This window comes from Callospermophilus lateralis, chromosome 5, assembly GCF_048772815.1.
Source record: "Callospermophilus lateralis isolate mCalLat2 chromosome 5, mCalLat2.hap1, whole genome shotgun sequence".
In the NCBI taxonomy this organism is placed as follows: domain Eukaryota; kingdom Metazoa; phylum Chordata; class Mammalia; order Rodentia; family Sciuridae; genus Callospermophilus; species Callospermophilus lateralis.
In genome coordinates, this window is record NC_135309.1 from 60,571,758 (window position 1) to 60,587,883 (window position 16,126).

Genomic DNA, 16,126 nt, shown 5'->3' on the forward strand with positions numbered 1-16,126 from the left:
TATTCATGCATTAATTTCTTAATGATTTCATAAGACTGTAACTCACATTATTTTTGTAGACTAGGAAACTGGGTCAGGACATCTCTAACCATCTTTCTGTTGTTAAAACCTACATGCCTTTAAATTAGTTTAAATCATTTTTAAATGTCAATAATTTTCTTGACATTTCTGAGCTCTTATAATTGAATACAGAATGTCCATAGTTACAGTTTTTTTAATTATTAAAGGAAGATATATTAAATATCTACTTTATGAGAACAGTAATATTTAGTACCATAAAATTAAATATAATAGTTCATTTTTTTCTATAACATGCATAAAAATACAATATTAGCTTTATTTTGTGTTTGATTTCTATTTGGTGAAGTCTCAGCATCAGCAAACTACTAAGAAGTTTATGTAAAAAGTCTTAAGAATTGGAAACATTCTGGTATAATTATTGTGTAGTGACAGCATTTGGTGATGTCTGTTTTGATTATTGAGGCATACAGTGTGCAAGGAGACAAAAAGAATACTCTTTAAAGCTTGCTTTGTACCAAACCCTGAGCTCATTGCATCAGTATTTGCAATATAACAACTTAAGAGGTAGGTGCTCCTAACTCTTTCTACAAATGATGAAAGCAAAGAGTTTTGTAATCAGCTCAAACTCATACAGCTAGGAAAGGAGTAGAGGTAATACTGGAATCCTGGAAGTCTAACTCAAGAGCCCAGTGCACTATACTCTTATCTGCCCAAATCCAAAATTTTATGTGCCTTAAACAAGCAAATAATACAAGCTTACATTTAGAAGAAACGTGGGGTTAGCAAAACTAACCCCAGGGTGGGGGAAATCTGGTGAATACTTAAATATAAATGGATGAATACATGCACATGTACATGCATTTATATGTACATTTATTTGAAGAAAGCTATTCTTATGTAACTTAGCATTTATATAAAGCAAAGGCCCCTGCCACTGCTCAAATTTCTTAATATTTCAAATAGTGATTAACTTTTACATATACGAAATATCAGATATTTCTAAAATTGCTTTTTAGTCATTTGCACAGTTGTGCAGTGTCATGTTTAAAATGTATTATCTGCAAGCCAATTTTGTAATATCTTATTTCTACTCTAAAGCTATAGTTTTATACCTTCTCAACTGATTGCAAATGTAAAAGCTTAAAAATTCTGATGAAGGTTTTTTGGATAAACTTGCAGGAATAAAATTTCAGGGTGTTAATCATTTACCCTGTAGGGTCTAAGATATGTTGGCATTTTAAAAACCTGAACACTAGTGTAGAAAATATTAATCTTCAGTCTTGATCATTTTTCATGGACTGTTGCTTCATACTGTTTTGTTTAAAATGTGCTCTATTTATATTTTATTGATATAAAAGCAATTAACTTAATATTTTGTGTTTTTTAAACATAATCTAGATGAGGAAGAGGATGGCAAGACTCCAACTCAACCACTGTTGAAAAAAGGCAGGCATTTTTCATCATTTTATTTTAATCCCTTTTTTCATACTGTTAACTCTTTAACTCCAACCTTATTATTTTCTGTTTTTTTTTTTAACATTATCTTTTATTTCCATAGTGAGGTGATGTTACAGATATCTATTAAACACAGATTAGAAGTTATGATTGGTCCAACTAAAGAGTTAAATCTTTTTGGTACAAGGTGAAATATTACAGATAAGTTTTTATCATTATAAGAATTTAAATAATTTCAGCATTTCTAAAATACTGAAACCTAAAAAGTCAGTATTTTTTTTCTTTAAACTGCATGGTTTAGATGATATGTAGGGACACTGAAATGGTATCGCTTGCATTCTTTACCATCAGTTGTACCCAACCAGGTCCTAAATTTTGATACTAATATATTTTTCATTTTAAAAATTACAATATTTCTCACAGTCGTGCTGCGTTTGGGAGATACAGTCATATCAACATACATGAATTTTATGAGGAGGAGATAGAGGTGAGAGTTATGGAGCAGTGTGGTTTGGTAGCCATATTTCATCATGCAGAATCATTTGTCATGTTTGCATACATCATGGCAGCATGAAAAGTGAGTGACAGACATTTTTCAGAAGTGATCAGATTTCCTCTTTTGGATTTCTGCTTTTAAAAATTTAGTATAGGAGTTTCATAATAGTCATCTGCTTGTTCACTGAGCCAATACTGATTTATTATTTTTTTTAACTCCTGGAAAGAAAATGGGAACTACTTTGGTTTCTTGTCCTATAAACCTATTGCAGATGGGTGCCCTTCCAAGGAATTCCTACCCCTTTGTGTGGTACAGAGAAAGATATGATGTTCCTTAGAACTGGGCCTCATATATTAAAGAGGACAAAAGATTAAAGATCAGGGATTTTCCTAAGACTAAGGTTTCATTCTGATAATTGTAAGATTGTATTGGTATGTCTTCAATTCCCTCTGTCATTTATGTTGCAGATAATTTCTATTTTTAAAAAAATTTTGACCTTAAATTACTCAGTTACCTGATTACAGGAGAAATATTTTCACAGAACAGGTATAAACTTGATTTGTCCAGTTAGCCTGAAATAGTTTTCCAGAAAAACACAGAAAAAATCTATCACTCACGTATATTTTGATTGGTACTTATGATTCTCTTACATTCATCAGAATGCTTCAAAATATTAGAAATTAGACAAGCAAAGTTGGATGCGTTATTTTTAAAAGAAAGTACTTATTCGTAGCCATTTTTAATTATATTTAAGTTATAAACAACTGATATAAATACCGTATATATGCCCTGTCTGCATTATTTGATTATAAAAAAGGAAATTATAGGAATTCAGCTAAAGAAACTTTATTTACTTCCCTTACACTTTTTTTTTTTTTTAACCCTTAATCCTTTAGAATCCAAAGGCCCTATTGCACCTTTAAATGTGGCTGACCAAAAGCTGCTTGAAGCTAGTACACAATTTCAGAAAAAACAAGGAAAGAATACTATTGATGTCTGGTGGCTTTTTGATGATGGAGGTAAGATCATTAATATATTTTTTAAACGTTTAAAATTTACTGAAGATAGAAGATAGTACCAAGAAATGGCATGCACTTTTCACCCACTCAAGTTTTGCCAACATTCTCACACAACAAAAGGATTAATTTCAGAATCAGGCTTAGTTGTCTTGTCTCTTCATTATAGAAGTGCTCAGTACCTACTTGAGCCTCATGACCTTAACATTTATTTTAATATTCGGCCATTTTGTATAATGCCATTCAGTTTGGAATGCTATTTGATATTTCCTCAAAATTAGTATGAAGTTATATGTTGGCAGAAATATCACAGATTTGATACTCTGTTCTTCTGGCTCCATTGTTCTTCTGGCTACATGTCATATGATACTGATTTATCCCATCACTGGTGCAATGAACTTTGACCATTGAGTAAAGTGTTTCCCACCAGGTTTATCCACTGGAAAATTGCCCCCTGCTTTATAATCGCAGATATTAGAGGTTTACTCTGAGACTGTGTCGCCTTTATCAGTATTTTGAGCTATCACTTATTTTTCTCATTTTTTTGTTATTTTTGTTGTGATTGCCAAATGATGATTTTCCAATTACATATTTCTTGTTTATTAGTTGGCATTTTACTTTAAGGATGAGCTTTTTTAAAATTTCTATCAATGTGGGTTAATTGATTTCTTATTTTATTAAATGGGATATAATTTATTATTTTCATATTTAGCCAGCAGGAGCTCTCTTAGACTAATTTCTGTGCCATTTATTCTGCCCCAGCATTCATGGAGTCACTTTCTGACATAAGACGATGTTCCAGGTTCAATTTTATAGTTTTGTACATTCCCTATATGAGCCACAGATGGCACCTCCAAGGATCTCTGGTTTCTTAGAGTGGAGAATAGTATTTAGAAAAAATAAGGGCATTAGATACCTGTGGCTGTGAGGGTGTCACTGCTCCCAGGCCCTCTCAGTGGAAAGAGCTGGAAGTATATATGTTTTTTTGTATTTATTTGTGTATGTATAAGTAGAGATTGAAAACCAACTCCAATCCAGCATATCCTTTATTTCTCATTTCAGTGTGAAACCAGGGTCCCATTAGGGTTAATGAATATATTCATTCCTCAGTCCTTCTATATGTGACCACTTTTCTGACTGCCAAGCTACTGTCCCATTGAATTGCCTTACTCAAAGAGCTATGAGTGCTGGGCCTCCTTTCTTGCTGAGACCTGCCTAATGGCTTTTTGATTGAATTATTAAAGAAGGAGAGAGGAAGTATTTTGTTTTACATTGAGTGGTAGTAAATACAACTCAAAAGAGAATAAAAATCCCTTTAGAAAATAAGTTGTATTAACAAGTTTTTGAGAAATTAGCATTTAGTAAATGATGTTATTTTTTATAATTCAGGTTTGACCTTATTGATACCTTATCTTCTGACTACCAAGAAAAAGTGGAAAGACTGTAAGATCAGAGTATTCATTGGTGGAAAAATAAACAGAATAGACCATGACCGGAGAGCGTAAGTTTATTTTAAATTAAAGGAAATTATTCTAATAGTACCTCATTACCACAATTGATAAGGATAGAGTTGATAGGATAAAAAATTAGACATTCCAGAACATATCCATAATATTGCTGTTATACTGAAGCTAAAAATCTAGTAGTTTTCGGCAGACACAATATCTTTGTTTTTTTGTATATGGTGCTGAGGAAAAAACCCGGGCCTGGCCGCACGCATGCCAGGCGACTGCGCTACCGCCTGAGCCACATTCCCAGTCCCTAAAAATCTAGTAGTTAAAAATTTCATTCTCTTTAATTTGACCTTCATACTTAAGTTATAAACGCTTAATTTTACTTAGATGTGATATTTTTTAACAAATTGGCATTTTAGAAGGTCTTTATTAAATAGTTGCAACATTAAGGTGTTAAATAGCTTATTTTTCTTTTAATCAGGGTTACAAGTACACAAAATGTACTTATTCCTATATGGGATATATTTTGTAGACTTCTAGACAATAAATGCAGACTGCCAGTATCACTCATTTGCTTCTGTCTGCACTGCCATAGTTCTGGTTCTGGTTTCACTGCTTCTCTCCTGCACTCTAGTACCTTTGTGTTGACCTTTCTCCTATATTTTGCATACGTAGCATCCAGGTTTATGTAGAAAGCAAAATTTTAACCATCTGATTCCTCTACCCAATATATTTTAACAATTTTTCCATAAACTAACATAGTATATATAATTATCCTAACATGGTATTCAAGGCCCTTGAAGATTTGCCCATTGTTTCTTTTTTGTCCTTACCTCCCATTCCTCCATATAGGCCCTGTACTTTGATGTACACTTGCCAGACATATTTGTGATTTCAAGCTTTTACTGCTTTGCTTACTGTCACTTGTCTACTATAAATAGCTCTTCACTTGTTTCCACTACCCTTCTCTGTTTACTACTCCATTCTTTAAAACCCAGTTCAGTTCTTCAGAATGTAGGAACTTATTGTGCTTTCTTCCTGAATCACTGTACACTTGATACTGCTTATCACTTTCCAGCTTGTATTTATTTTCTTAAATTTGAGTTTTGTGGATCCTATAATATTTAGCACATAGTATAATCGTAGGCACTTAGGAAATACCAAAATTCAGTGAGCTATTTCTTTATTTTGAACGGTGAATTATGCAAGAAATGCTGTTAATGAATTTATTACTTAAACCTGTAGCCCATCAGTTTTCTAATATCTCAACCTAATTTTTTAAAACTTATTTTATTAGTCATAAAATCTTGTTAAACTGTTCACTACTTTTTATTTAAATCTATATACTCCAATATAATTAAACTAAAATTAACCATTTAAAAAAATAGTTGCCATTCAGATTTCATTATTAATGTTTTTCTCTGTCCACCTAATATTTAGGTCCTAAAAATAAGAGAAAGTTTTTAAAAAAATAACAACAGTAGGCTCTACTCAGGCAATTTAGATATCTTTTTGAGGGGGTAAATAATATGAATTAATTCAGATTTGGGGAGCAATACTAGAGATTGAACCCAAGGGTGCTTAACCACTGAGCCACATCCCTGCTATTTTTATTTTTTGAGACAAGATCTCTTAGTTGCTGAGGCTGCTCTCAAACTAGCAATCATCCTGCCTCAGCCTTTCAAGCCATTGGGATTATTAGGTGTGTGCTGTTGCACCCAGCTAGATGAGTTTTTGTTGTTGTTGTGTTGTTGTCATTGTTGTTGTTGTTTAAAAAAAAAAACCCATCGGAAAAACTTCTATAAGTCATACTGTTCAAATATAAATTCAGCCCTATGTAGACTAAAAGTACATATACATCCTTAACATGTCTGAATGCTATTCATTTTTGTTCTAGGATGGCTACTTTGCTCAGCAAGTTCCGAATAGACTTCTCCGATATCATGGTCCTAGGTGATATCAATACCAAACCAAAGAAAGAAAAGTAAGTTATTGGATAAATTAATCTGTACAAACATCCAATCTTTTTATGTATCAACTACACAAATAATTCAACTTCAACTAATTACTTGAGTATTTTTTCCCTGCTGTTAGTTATATGTAAAGCAAACTGGTAGTTGGCATGCCAAGAGCAGATATTGAAGTAACATGTTAGAATTTTCAGTTTTCAGAGAGGATTTCAATTACTGCTTTACATGCTTTCTGAAAATTGTTAGTGCCATAGAAATTCCAGGTGGTTCTTTAAATTTCCATTTTTCCTGCCCACATTTAACAATTCTGTGCCCACTCTTCATACCTATTAGTTTTCACTGTTTAGTATTTTTGCTAAATAGGAGAATCTAACGATTTGCTTATAATAGTTGATTCAAAATTCTAGCACAGAAAATTTCTATTCTTGGGATATTCTGCCTAGAAATGATATATAGAGAGGTTGTTATAATGATTGTGTTTATTTCACCAGATTATTCTTAGATAAATGTTGAATAAATGATGAAGCTGGTATAAAGATTTCATTTTAAATAGGTTTTAATCAGGGAGAGATTGCTTCCTCTTACAGAATAATATACACCAGATTTGATACTGAAAAGTGTTTTTTATATTCATGGGTTATTAAAATGTCATTCATAGTCTTTCACTGTCTTTTGCCCTAGAAAGTATCATTGGATCTAGAAATTCTTAAATTTTTACTATCTACCCTTTCCTCCCTTCAGAATGTTCTACTATATTTTCTAACACTAGTTGTATTCAAAAAGTACTTGGGAAAGCCTTGGTGTTTTGAGCAGAGTAGTAAAACAATTTGTCTTCTAAGTCAAAAGAATCATTTCAGCTACTGTGGTAGAATTTTAGGTTGCAGCATGGGCACAGGGACAAAAGATTAGCTTTAGCTGCAGTTTTATTATTGTCAGTGTAGTTTTAGAGACAAAAACTATTTTCTAAATAAATTACCAATATAGTTGGTATGGAGGGAAGCATAAAAAATAACACCAACTTCACAAGTTATTATTTACTGTTTAATATTTTTCTGTAATTTAAAATTCTTTTCTCTTAAGCATTGTAGCTTTTGATGAAATGATTGAGCCATACAGACTTCATGAAGATGATAAAGAACAAGATATTGCAGATAAAATGAAAGAAGATGAACCATGGCGAATAACAGACAATGAGCTTGAGCTTTATAAGACCAAGGTATTCTTTCTCTTCTGTTTTCCTTCATTAATTTTGCATGTGATTTTTAAAAAAATGCTTAAAACATAAATATAAAGGCCTACATTTTGATATGAGATAAACCAGTTGTGTAAATTAAATCTAAGTGGATTTATGTGTGAATAGTGGGAGGCATCAATTTTGTTTCTAAACAGGGAAAAGATATTTTTATCACTCCATGGTTCACTTTGGTTTGTTTTTGTTTTCTTATTACTTTATAAACTATGCTAGATTGTCCTGTTTCATTTCAGACATACCGGCAGATCAGGTTAAATGAACTATTAAAGGAACATTCAAGCACAGCTAACATTATTGTCATGTAAGTAATATTTGTATTAAGATTTCCTTAGCTGTTCATTTTATGATAATGTATTTGATTAATTTCTATTAAAAGCACTTTTAGTGCTCTGTCAAGACATACTAGTTATACAAAGGAAAAACAAACTTTTATTTTATTTTTTAGAGAGAGAAAGAATTTTAATATTTATTTTTTAGTTATCGGCAGATACAACATCTTTGTTTGTATGTGGTGCTGAGGATCGAACCCGGGCCGCACGCACGCCAGGCAAGCGCGCTACCGCTTGAGCCACATCCCCAGCCCCCCAAAAAAACAAACTCTTAAATATACTTTGTTTTAACTGAGAAATCATTTAAGTTCGGAGAAAAGACAAAAACCTTATTTAAGTTTATATAAATCTTAAGTAATTCTTTATCATAATAAGCTAGTCTGGATTTTTTAGGGGGGGCGAGGGATACCAGGAATTGAACTCGGGGGCACTCAACCACTGAGCCATATCCCCACCTCTATTTTTATATTTTATATAGAGACAAGGTCTCACTGAGTTACTTAGCTCCTCACCATTGCTGAGGCTGGCTTTAAATTATGATCCCCCTGTGTCAGCCTCCCGAGTCACTGGGATTACACCTGTGTGCCACCATGAAGAGCTGGAATTTTTTCTTTCAAAATTCTTTAGTTTTGAAAATACTATAGTCTAGCCATTACACATGTTGGGATAGAATGGCCCCACACTAAAATTTGAACCTAGACAGCTTCCTTGTGAAAATAACTTCATACTGTTTTAAGGATTAAATTGGAATAGTGGTTCCTGTCCAAACCCACAAATCTCACACACAGACTTTACATATGGACACATTGTTTTGCATTGAATAGAGCTGCTAATGCTTACTTTGATTTCTCTACTGCAGTAGGTTAGTGAGATATCACAATGAACCCGAATTTTCTCAGTCTTCGAACCTGGGAGGGTAGACATAAGGAAAATTTAGATCTCCAAAAATCATGCCAAATGAAATGAAGTAGTACCAAAGGAATGTTAGTTTGATTAATAAGTAACACTTATTATTCCATTAAGTTCGGATTTTGATGATGATGATCAAATACTGTATTGGAGGATGCTAAAACAGAAATTTAGAGAAAAACGTACAAGTCAACTGGTCATTACTATATAGTCTATAAATAGAAATTAAAACTCGTGTTAAAAATATGTAGCATTAATGATGTTTACATTTTATCTATAAGTAACTTCCATTTTCTAAATTCTGATAGAAACATCTATTTCTCCTAAAATAATGTTATCTTTATTTTAAAAAAGGGGTAAATTTGAGATTCCGAGACAGTTTATATGTAGTAGTAGTAGTAGTAGTAGTAGTAGTAGTAGTAGTAGTAATAGTAGTAGTTTCTGCAAATCATTATTCCCTATCCTTATGAATAGATATTTTAAAATCTTTTGTTGAAACCTGAAAACATGAGAATAGTGACATGAAAACATTGTAGTTGATATTCCCTGTACAGAATTTCCCTGTACTCAGAATTATTCTGTAATTGTAGTAATTTCTAGTTACTGTTTTTGTTGTTGTTTTTGGTACTGGGAATTGAATCCAGGGGGACTTAACCCCTGAGCCACACCTCTCAGCCCTTTTTATTTCTTATTTTGAGACAGGTTCTTCCTGAGTTGCTTAGGGACTGTTAAATTGCTAAGACTGGCCTCGAACTTGCCATTTTTTTGCCTAGTCTTCATAGTCACTGATATTACAGGTGTGCACCATCACACCCAGCTCTAGTTACTGTTAGTATTGTTAATTTATAACATTTGTTACATTTTCTCCTCAATTTAAAAGCATCACTCAACATCCTCTTTCTTTTTGATCCCAGGAGTCTCCCAGTTGCTCGTAAAGGTGCTGTGTCTAGCGCCCTCTACATGGCATGGTTAGAAGCTCTATCGAAGGACCTCCCACCAATCCTTCTAGTTCGTGGGAATCATCAGAGTGTCCTTACCTTCTATTCTTAAGTGTTCTACACAATGGACTGCTCCCAGAATGGTACTTCAGTGCCTAGTGAAGTGACTGAAATCTTCAATGACACATTAACATCACAATGGCAAACTGTGACTTTTCTTTCACTATTTCATTAATTTGAAAGCACACAGGAAAGTTGCTCCAGTGATAAGTGTATGGAGACTTCAGTTGTAGCCAATTCTGTATCTCAATCTTAATGATGATTCTTGTTGGACTGAAGTTCATATGAAAGTAAAGTTTTCCCTTGCTACTTGAATAGCAATAAAAGTGTGTTATTTTTTGATTGATGAAAGGAGTTACAAAAAGCCTTTAGCCTTGAGGTGCCTTCTGAAATTAACCAAATTTCATCCATATATATCCTCTTTTATAAATTTATAGAATGTCAAACTTTGCCTTTGGATATTATTTTATTTCTAGTCTCACCGTAAAACAAAATGGACACTGCTTTTCATCTTCCATTGACCAATTAATGTTGAGTACTGTATGTTTTCTATTACTTTTGTAAAAGTATCTGTTAGATATTAAATGTGAGAATTAGGGCAGGCTAATGAAAAATGGGGAAAAAAGTGGGGTCAATAACCAAAAAGTAAACCTCAATGTTAGATTTATAAGAATATATATAAATGTAGAGCTAGGGGAAAAGGCTCAAAATACCTTGTTTAATTCCCAATTGACTGTTTTGTTTTTTTTTAACCTTAAAAGGTTGAAGATTTACCCAGTACTTCTATATACCATGATGAAAATTCACATGTTATTCTTTAAATAAAAATCCTCAAGATCATTTTTATTTAAGAGAGATCTGTCCTAATTTAAAATTTCTCTCAAATCTGAGGGACTTTTAAGAAATGCTTACAGATTTTTCTGGAGGAAATTTAGACAAAACAATGTCATTTAATAGAATATTTCAATAAACACTATGGAATTTTACTATACTGTACCATCCTTTATAAATCCATTAAAATAATGTTTCACCAAATGGTTAAATGGACCACTGGTTTATTAGTGAAATGTTTTTAGGCTTAATTCATTTGATTGTCAAGTACACTTAGTCTTAATACACTCAGGTTTGAACAGATTATTCTGAACATTAAAAATTAATCCATTCTTAATACTTTAAAACTTTTGTGTTAAGAAAAACTGCCAGTTTGTGCGTTTGAAATGTCTCTTGACATCATAGTCTACTAGTACAATTTGACAGTGCATATGTACTGTTACTAAAAGCTTTATAAATAGTTATTAATGTGAAGGTTTTTTATTTTTGTTTTTTGTTTTTTTATTCAAGGAAGGATTTCCTAAAAACATTTCAAGGGATTTATGTCTACATATCTGTATGTGTGTGTGTATATGCATACACAGATACATATGTGTATATGTAATGAAATTTGTGTTGTTGGTGTTTTGCATTTTAAAGTGATCAAGATTCATTGTATTAAACATTTTTGGTTTTAGTAAACATCTTCAAAATCAAATTGACAGATTACAGGTTTCATAGAGAACAAAGCTGATCATTTGAAGGCATAGTGTAACTTCACACAACTATCATCCAGTTAGAAAATGGTGAACATTTCATCTAAAGTACTTTTCAGTGGGTTCATTGTTGAGTTTCAGTGGTGGGGAATTTATGCAGGTTCTTGTGAATCTTGTTAGAAATCTATAAAATTATTTTTAGTGCTGCAATATTTTTGCTGCATGAGTATGAACTGAATTAATAAAAATTGGAACTCTGATAATTTAAATTCAGAATATTAAGAAAAGGAAGTAATTAATTTTCTAAAAATTGTTTCCTACATTATAACTCCCAGCATTGTTCAATTTATTGCAGGTTTTGCAGTGTTGGGGGGAGACAGTAGAAATGTCACATTGTTCAGTAAATAATATCATGTGTGAACTTTTTAAATGGATAATAGGGCATGGCCTGAGTGCTGCTAATTTGAAATATGCACAGGTACACTTATTATTTTGTTTTGTTTTTGTTTTTCCCATTCAGGAAAACAACATTGTGCTCTGTACTACAGGAACCAAATGTCATGCATCATACATGTGTGTATAAAGTACATAAAATATATCTAAATATGCATAATGTGGGGAGGGTAATATTGTCTGTGAAATAATGTAAGAAGCTTTTCACTTTAAAAAAAAATCATTACTTTCACTTAACACTAGACACCAGGTCAAAAACTTTCAAAAATTATTGTAATTTTTTTTAGCAATTCTTGAGATGCTCACTAGTGTTGACACTGTTTTACTTTATTTATGCTGATTTTGATTATTTGAATGCCAAATTTTTTTTTTAGTCTAATCATTGGTGATAATTAAACAGGGGCATTGGAATTAATTATTCCCATAGGTAAGAATGCAATGGGTTAGAGGGAATGTTGGTGTTAAGCTGATTTATTAACAGTTAATTAAAATCAAATATTTATTTGTTACATTGTTTCCTTTGTATTTTAGATTTCCTTTTACATCCTTTTTATATTGCTTTCTGACATTACATGTTTTTTAAGACTATGGAAATAAATAATTTAAAGATTTGAGCTCTGGTGGATGATTATCTACTAAGTTTGAAAATGTAATATTTTGATAACACTGTACTATAACTGTCACACAAATGCTTTTCTAATGTTTTAACTTTGGATATTGCAGTGCTGCTTTGTAAAGAGGTTACTGCAATAAAGGAAGTGGATTCATTAAAACTATTTAAAGTCTACTCTTGTATTTTTACCAGTTTTATAAATCTATGCCAGCTATGATTTCATCTTATTTCATTAATGTCTGAATTTTTTAAATGATTTTTACCTTATTATTCATGCCTTGGAAAAGTTGTTTGTGTTCATTCTCTCTCCTTATGCCTGTGGAATAATCAGTATTGATACTGTGACTGAATTGTTTTCAGTACAGTAATATTATGATTTTTTAAAAAAATGACTTAGTTTTTCTAATTCTGCTTTGGGGCCAAATCCCTCATTTATGAATGAGGAACGAAAAGATTAAAAGGGATTCATAGCCCTTGAATTTAATCTCTTTCTTTTTTTCCTAAGATTTCTTTGCTAAGCTGATTTTCCCTTTTTCATTTGAACCCTTCAATAATCATGTTACATATGCAGAATAGTTATTCATCTTTCTCCAGAGTAAAACTCTGGAGAAAGCAGGTTGGAGAAATTTAAGAAGTTTCCCTAGGCCATGGTAAATCAGCAAAGGATATTTGCCTAGAACCCAGATCTAATTTCCAGGGGCTTTTCCAGTATGCTTTCACTGCTGCCTGATCTGTTAGATGATTGGGACAGATTGTTATTTCTAAGCTACTTACCCTCTCTGCCCAGCAAGTCGGTGCTCAAGTAGTGCAAATAACAGCACATATAGATGGGTTACAGACTGCCCTAAGAGATGTGAAAATGTAAAGTCCACTGTATGATCTTTGTTCTTAATAAATAAGCTTCTATTCAGGCCAGTTTACTCCCTTTTATGGGAACCCGAAAGAATCCAAAGGCAACTGTGAATTTTACATTTACTAATTTCAGATCATCCAACAATTTTCAAAACAGGAATACATCTTGGAGCCAACAGGTTTTTGTTATTCATTCACTATGAAGAAAAAATCATTTTTCCCCCTGTTTTTGTACTAACAGTATATTTGTAGAGTCAAAAGAAATAGATAGTAATATTTAGCTCTTTGGGTAAAGATAGTACAAGTCCTGGGATACACTCAGTAGGAAGTTTGATTTAGTTTAGTTCAGATTGTAAATATATAAAACATGTTGGTGTGTTAACCAGTTTAATATTGGGGTGGGGGGAGAGTACTCAAATATCTAGCTGATTGCCTTCTATAGATTTGGTAACAGTGGTCACAGACCCGTTTCAAATGTGTGGTAGTCTATTAAATGCTAGCTTTAGAACTTCAGCCTATTCCCCACTCCTTATGTCTAACTTGAATTTTATGTTAGACAAAGGATTAGAAACGTAGGAAAAAATGTGAGTGCCTCTGAATGTGTGGCCTTACCTCTAGCTGTGTTCCTTACAGATCAACAACCCATTCATTCCTTCAAAATAATCTTTTTTTAATATTTATTTTTTAGTTATAGGTGGACACAATATATTTATTTTTTTATTTTATGTGGTGCTGATGATCGAACCCAGTGCCTCATGCATCCTAGGCAAGCTCTCTACCTCTGAGCCACAACCCCAGCCCCCAAAATAATATTGTGTCAGCATATAGTTTTTTGCACAATTGATATATGAGTACAATTGCCAATATATTCTACCCAGAGCCAAAGTGAAAATAAACTTACATTTTTAAATCCAGAAATAGAGTCAGTGATCCATGGATACTATATATAAAAACTTGACTCAGTACTTATCAGAATTTTATAGAATACTGCTGAACTGATGGAGAATTGTTGAGATTTTTGTCCTAGAAGAGTTAAAGAAAAGCAATTTATAAAGTAACTTTATATTCGGATCTTTAATATCAAATAATACCCAAAAAAGACAGTCTTAAATTACACAGGCAATATTCATATTTACATAGATACATATAATAGCATGTAACTACTGTAAGTTTTAACTACCTGTGTTCTTAAATTTTATAATTAAGCCCCAATTAAACCATGTGAAATTTACATCAACACTTCTAAACTTACAGGTGTATGAAAAGTAAAGGATTTTTAAAAGAGGTTCTCATAACTTAAAAAGCAACAATCCATAGGAGTTTTTCTGAGTAAAGAGTAAGCTTCAGATTAAGTCTGATAGTTTTGCTTAAACCATGAAAATGCTTTGAGTTCCTAAAATATGTTACTGATTAAGAAAAAAAAAATAGGAATGAGGGAGAAGGGTGGTGGCAGGGGATGAAGAGGTATGCTCCAAGAAGAGATTCATGGATTGTAAAAAACATTTGTCTTTAAATAAAAGTCTCAGGCAAATTTCCTTTTGGGGAACAGCAAATTGAAGAATTGAAGTCACTGTTTTCTCTTGAATTTTTAAAAACTGTTGACCCAATCAGTGTCTTTTATTAGCTACATGTCCCAATCTCAGAACTATAACCTGTATCTTAAAAATAGTCTATTTTTCTATGTTTTTTTTGGTCAGTGAAGGTAATCCCTTGTTTACTTTCTATGCACCTGTGAGGTTAGCATTGTTGACATAAATTTATCGTTTTGTTTTTTTTTTTTTTTGAAAAGTGATGGTAAGGAAGCACAGGTGTGTTATGTATTAAAACACCGATTAGAACAAGGTTTTCAAACACTAGTGTATATCAGAATCAACTGGAAAGCATATTCAAACATACTTTATTGCTGGTGGTATGTCTTGGTGGTAGATTTCCTGCTTTACATGTGCAAGACACTGGATTCAACTCCCAGCACTGCAAAAAGCAGACTTTTTTTTTTTTTTCTGTCACATAATCTCTGTGCTAAGTGAAAGTCATCACCTTTGCTGGTTTTTCAATGTAACCTCTTCTTTGGGGTTGCTTTTGCCCTTTTTTCTGTGGTACACCTGTATTTCCACCTCCCTTAGCAGCACCTATGAATTCTAATGCTCGTTGTTTTCATTTTTTTATTAGTTAGGTCTTAGTTAATGGCAGGAACAGAACCCAAAGCAGGCTAACACAACAATGAAGTCCAGGGAGGCAAATGACTCCAGGGACTTAGCTAGTAGGAGAAGGGACCCAGCACCACATCACTAGGGCTCTGTGTCTACTTTCCTTCTCTAATTTGCCCCTCAAGGCTTGACTTAATTCTCAAAATGAAATGTCACCACACGCTTGCTTAATGGTTTCTGAACCAAACTCAGTCCCAGGAGTTTAGCAACAACTGAAGTAAAAAGTTGATGTGCCTCAATAAGCTTTGGCAGGATAAGATTAGGGAAGGGCCCCAGTGGATTCAGTTTAGAAATTATGATCCCTCTGATTCAGTCACGTAATTGATTAGGCACGAATCTTGTGCCCACTTGACATAGAGTGGATTCACTATAAAAATGAGGATTTGGGGGCTGGGGTTGTGGCTCAGCAGTAGAGTGATTGCCTAGCATATGCTAGGCCCTGGGTTCAATCCTCAGCACCACATAAAAATAAATAAAGTATTGTGTCCACCTACAACTAAAAAATAAGTATATATTAAAAAATGAGGATTTAATTATTGAAAAGAAGGAAGAGACTGGGAAGATTAAACTTAATA

General features: G+C 32.7%; 1 protein-coding gene across 2 annotated transcripts in view; it reads left to right on the forward strand.

Moving 5' to 3' along the window:
- Positions 1-12,655, forward strand: part of Slc12a2 (solute carrier family 12 member 2) — a 99,453-nt gene extending 86,798 nt beyond the window's left edge. The window contains exons 21-27 of one of the 2 annotated variants that reach the window (XM_076856693.1): positions 1,420-1,467; positions 2,869-2,991; positions 4,378-4,489; positions 6,340-6,426; positions 7,493-7,628; positions 7,898-7,965; positions 9,817-12,655. In XM_076856693.1, coding sequence (XP_076712808.1) covers positions 1,420-1,467; positions 2,869-2,991; positions 4,378-4,489; positions 6,340-6,426; positions 7,493-7,628; positions 7,898-7,965; positions 9,817-9,952 — 710 coding nt within the window. In that variant the 3' untranslated portion in view covers positions 9,953-12,655. The remainder of the gene's footprint in view (positions 1-1,419; positions 1,468-2,868; positions 2,992-4,377; positions 4,490-6,339; positions 6,427-7,492; positions 7,629-7,897; positions 7,966-9,816) is intronic. The other variant, XM_076856694.1, reaches the window with a different exon arrangement.
- The last annotated feature ends 3,471 nt before the right edge of the window (positions 12,656-16,126 follow it).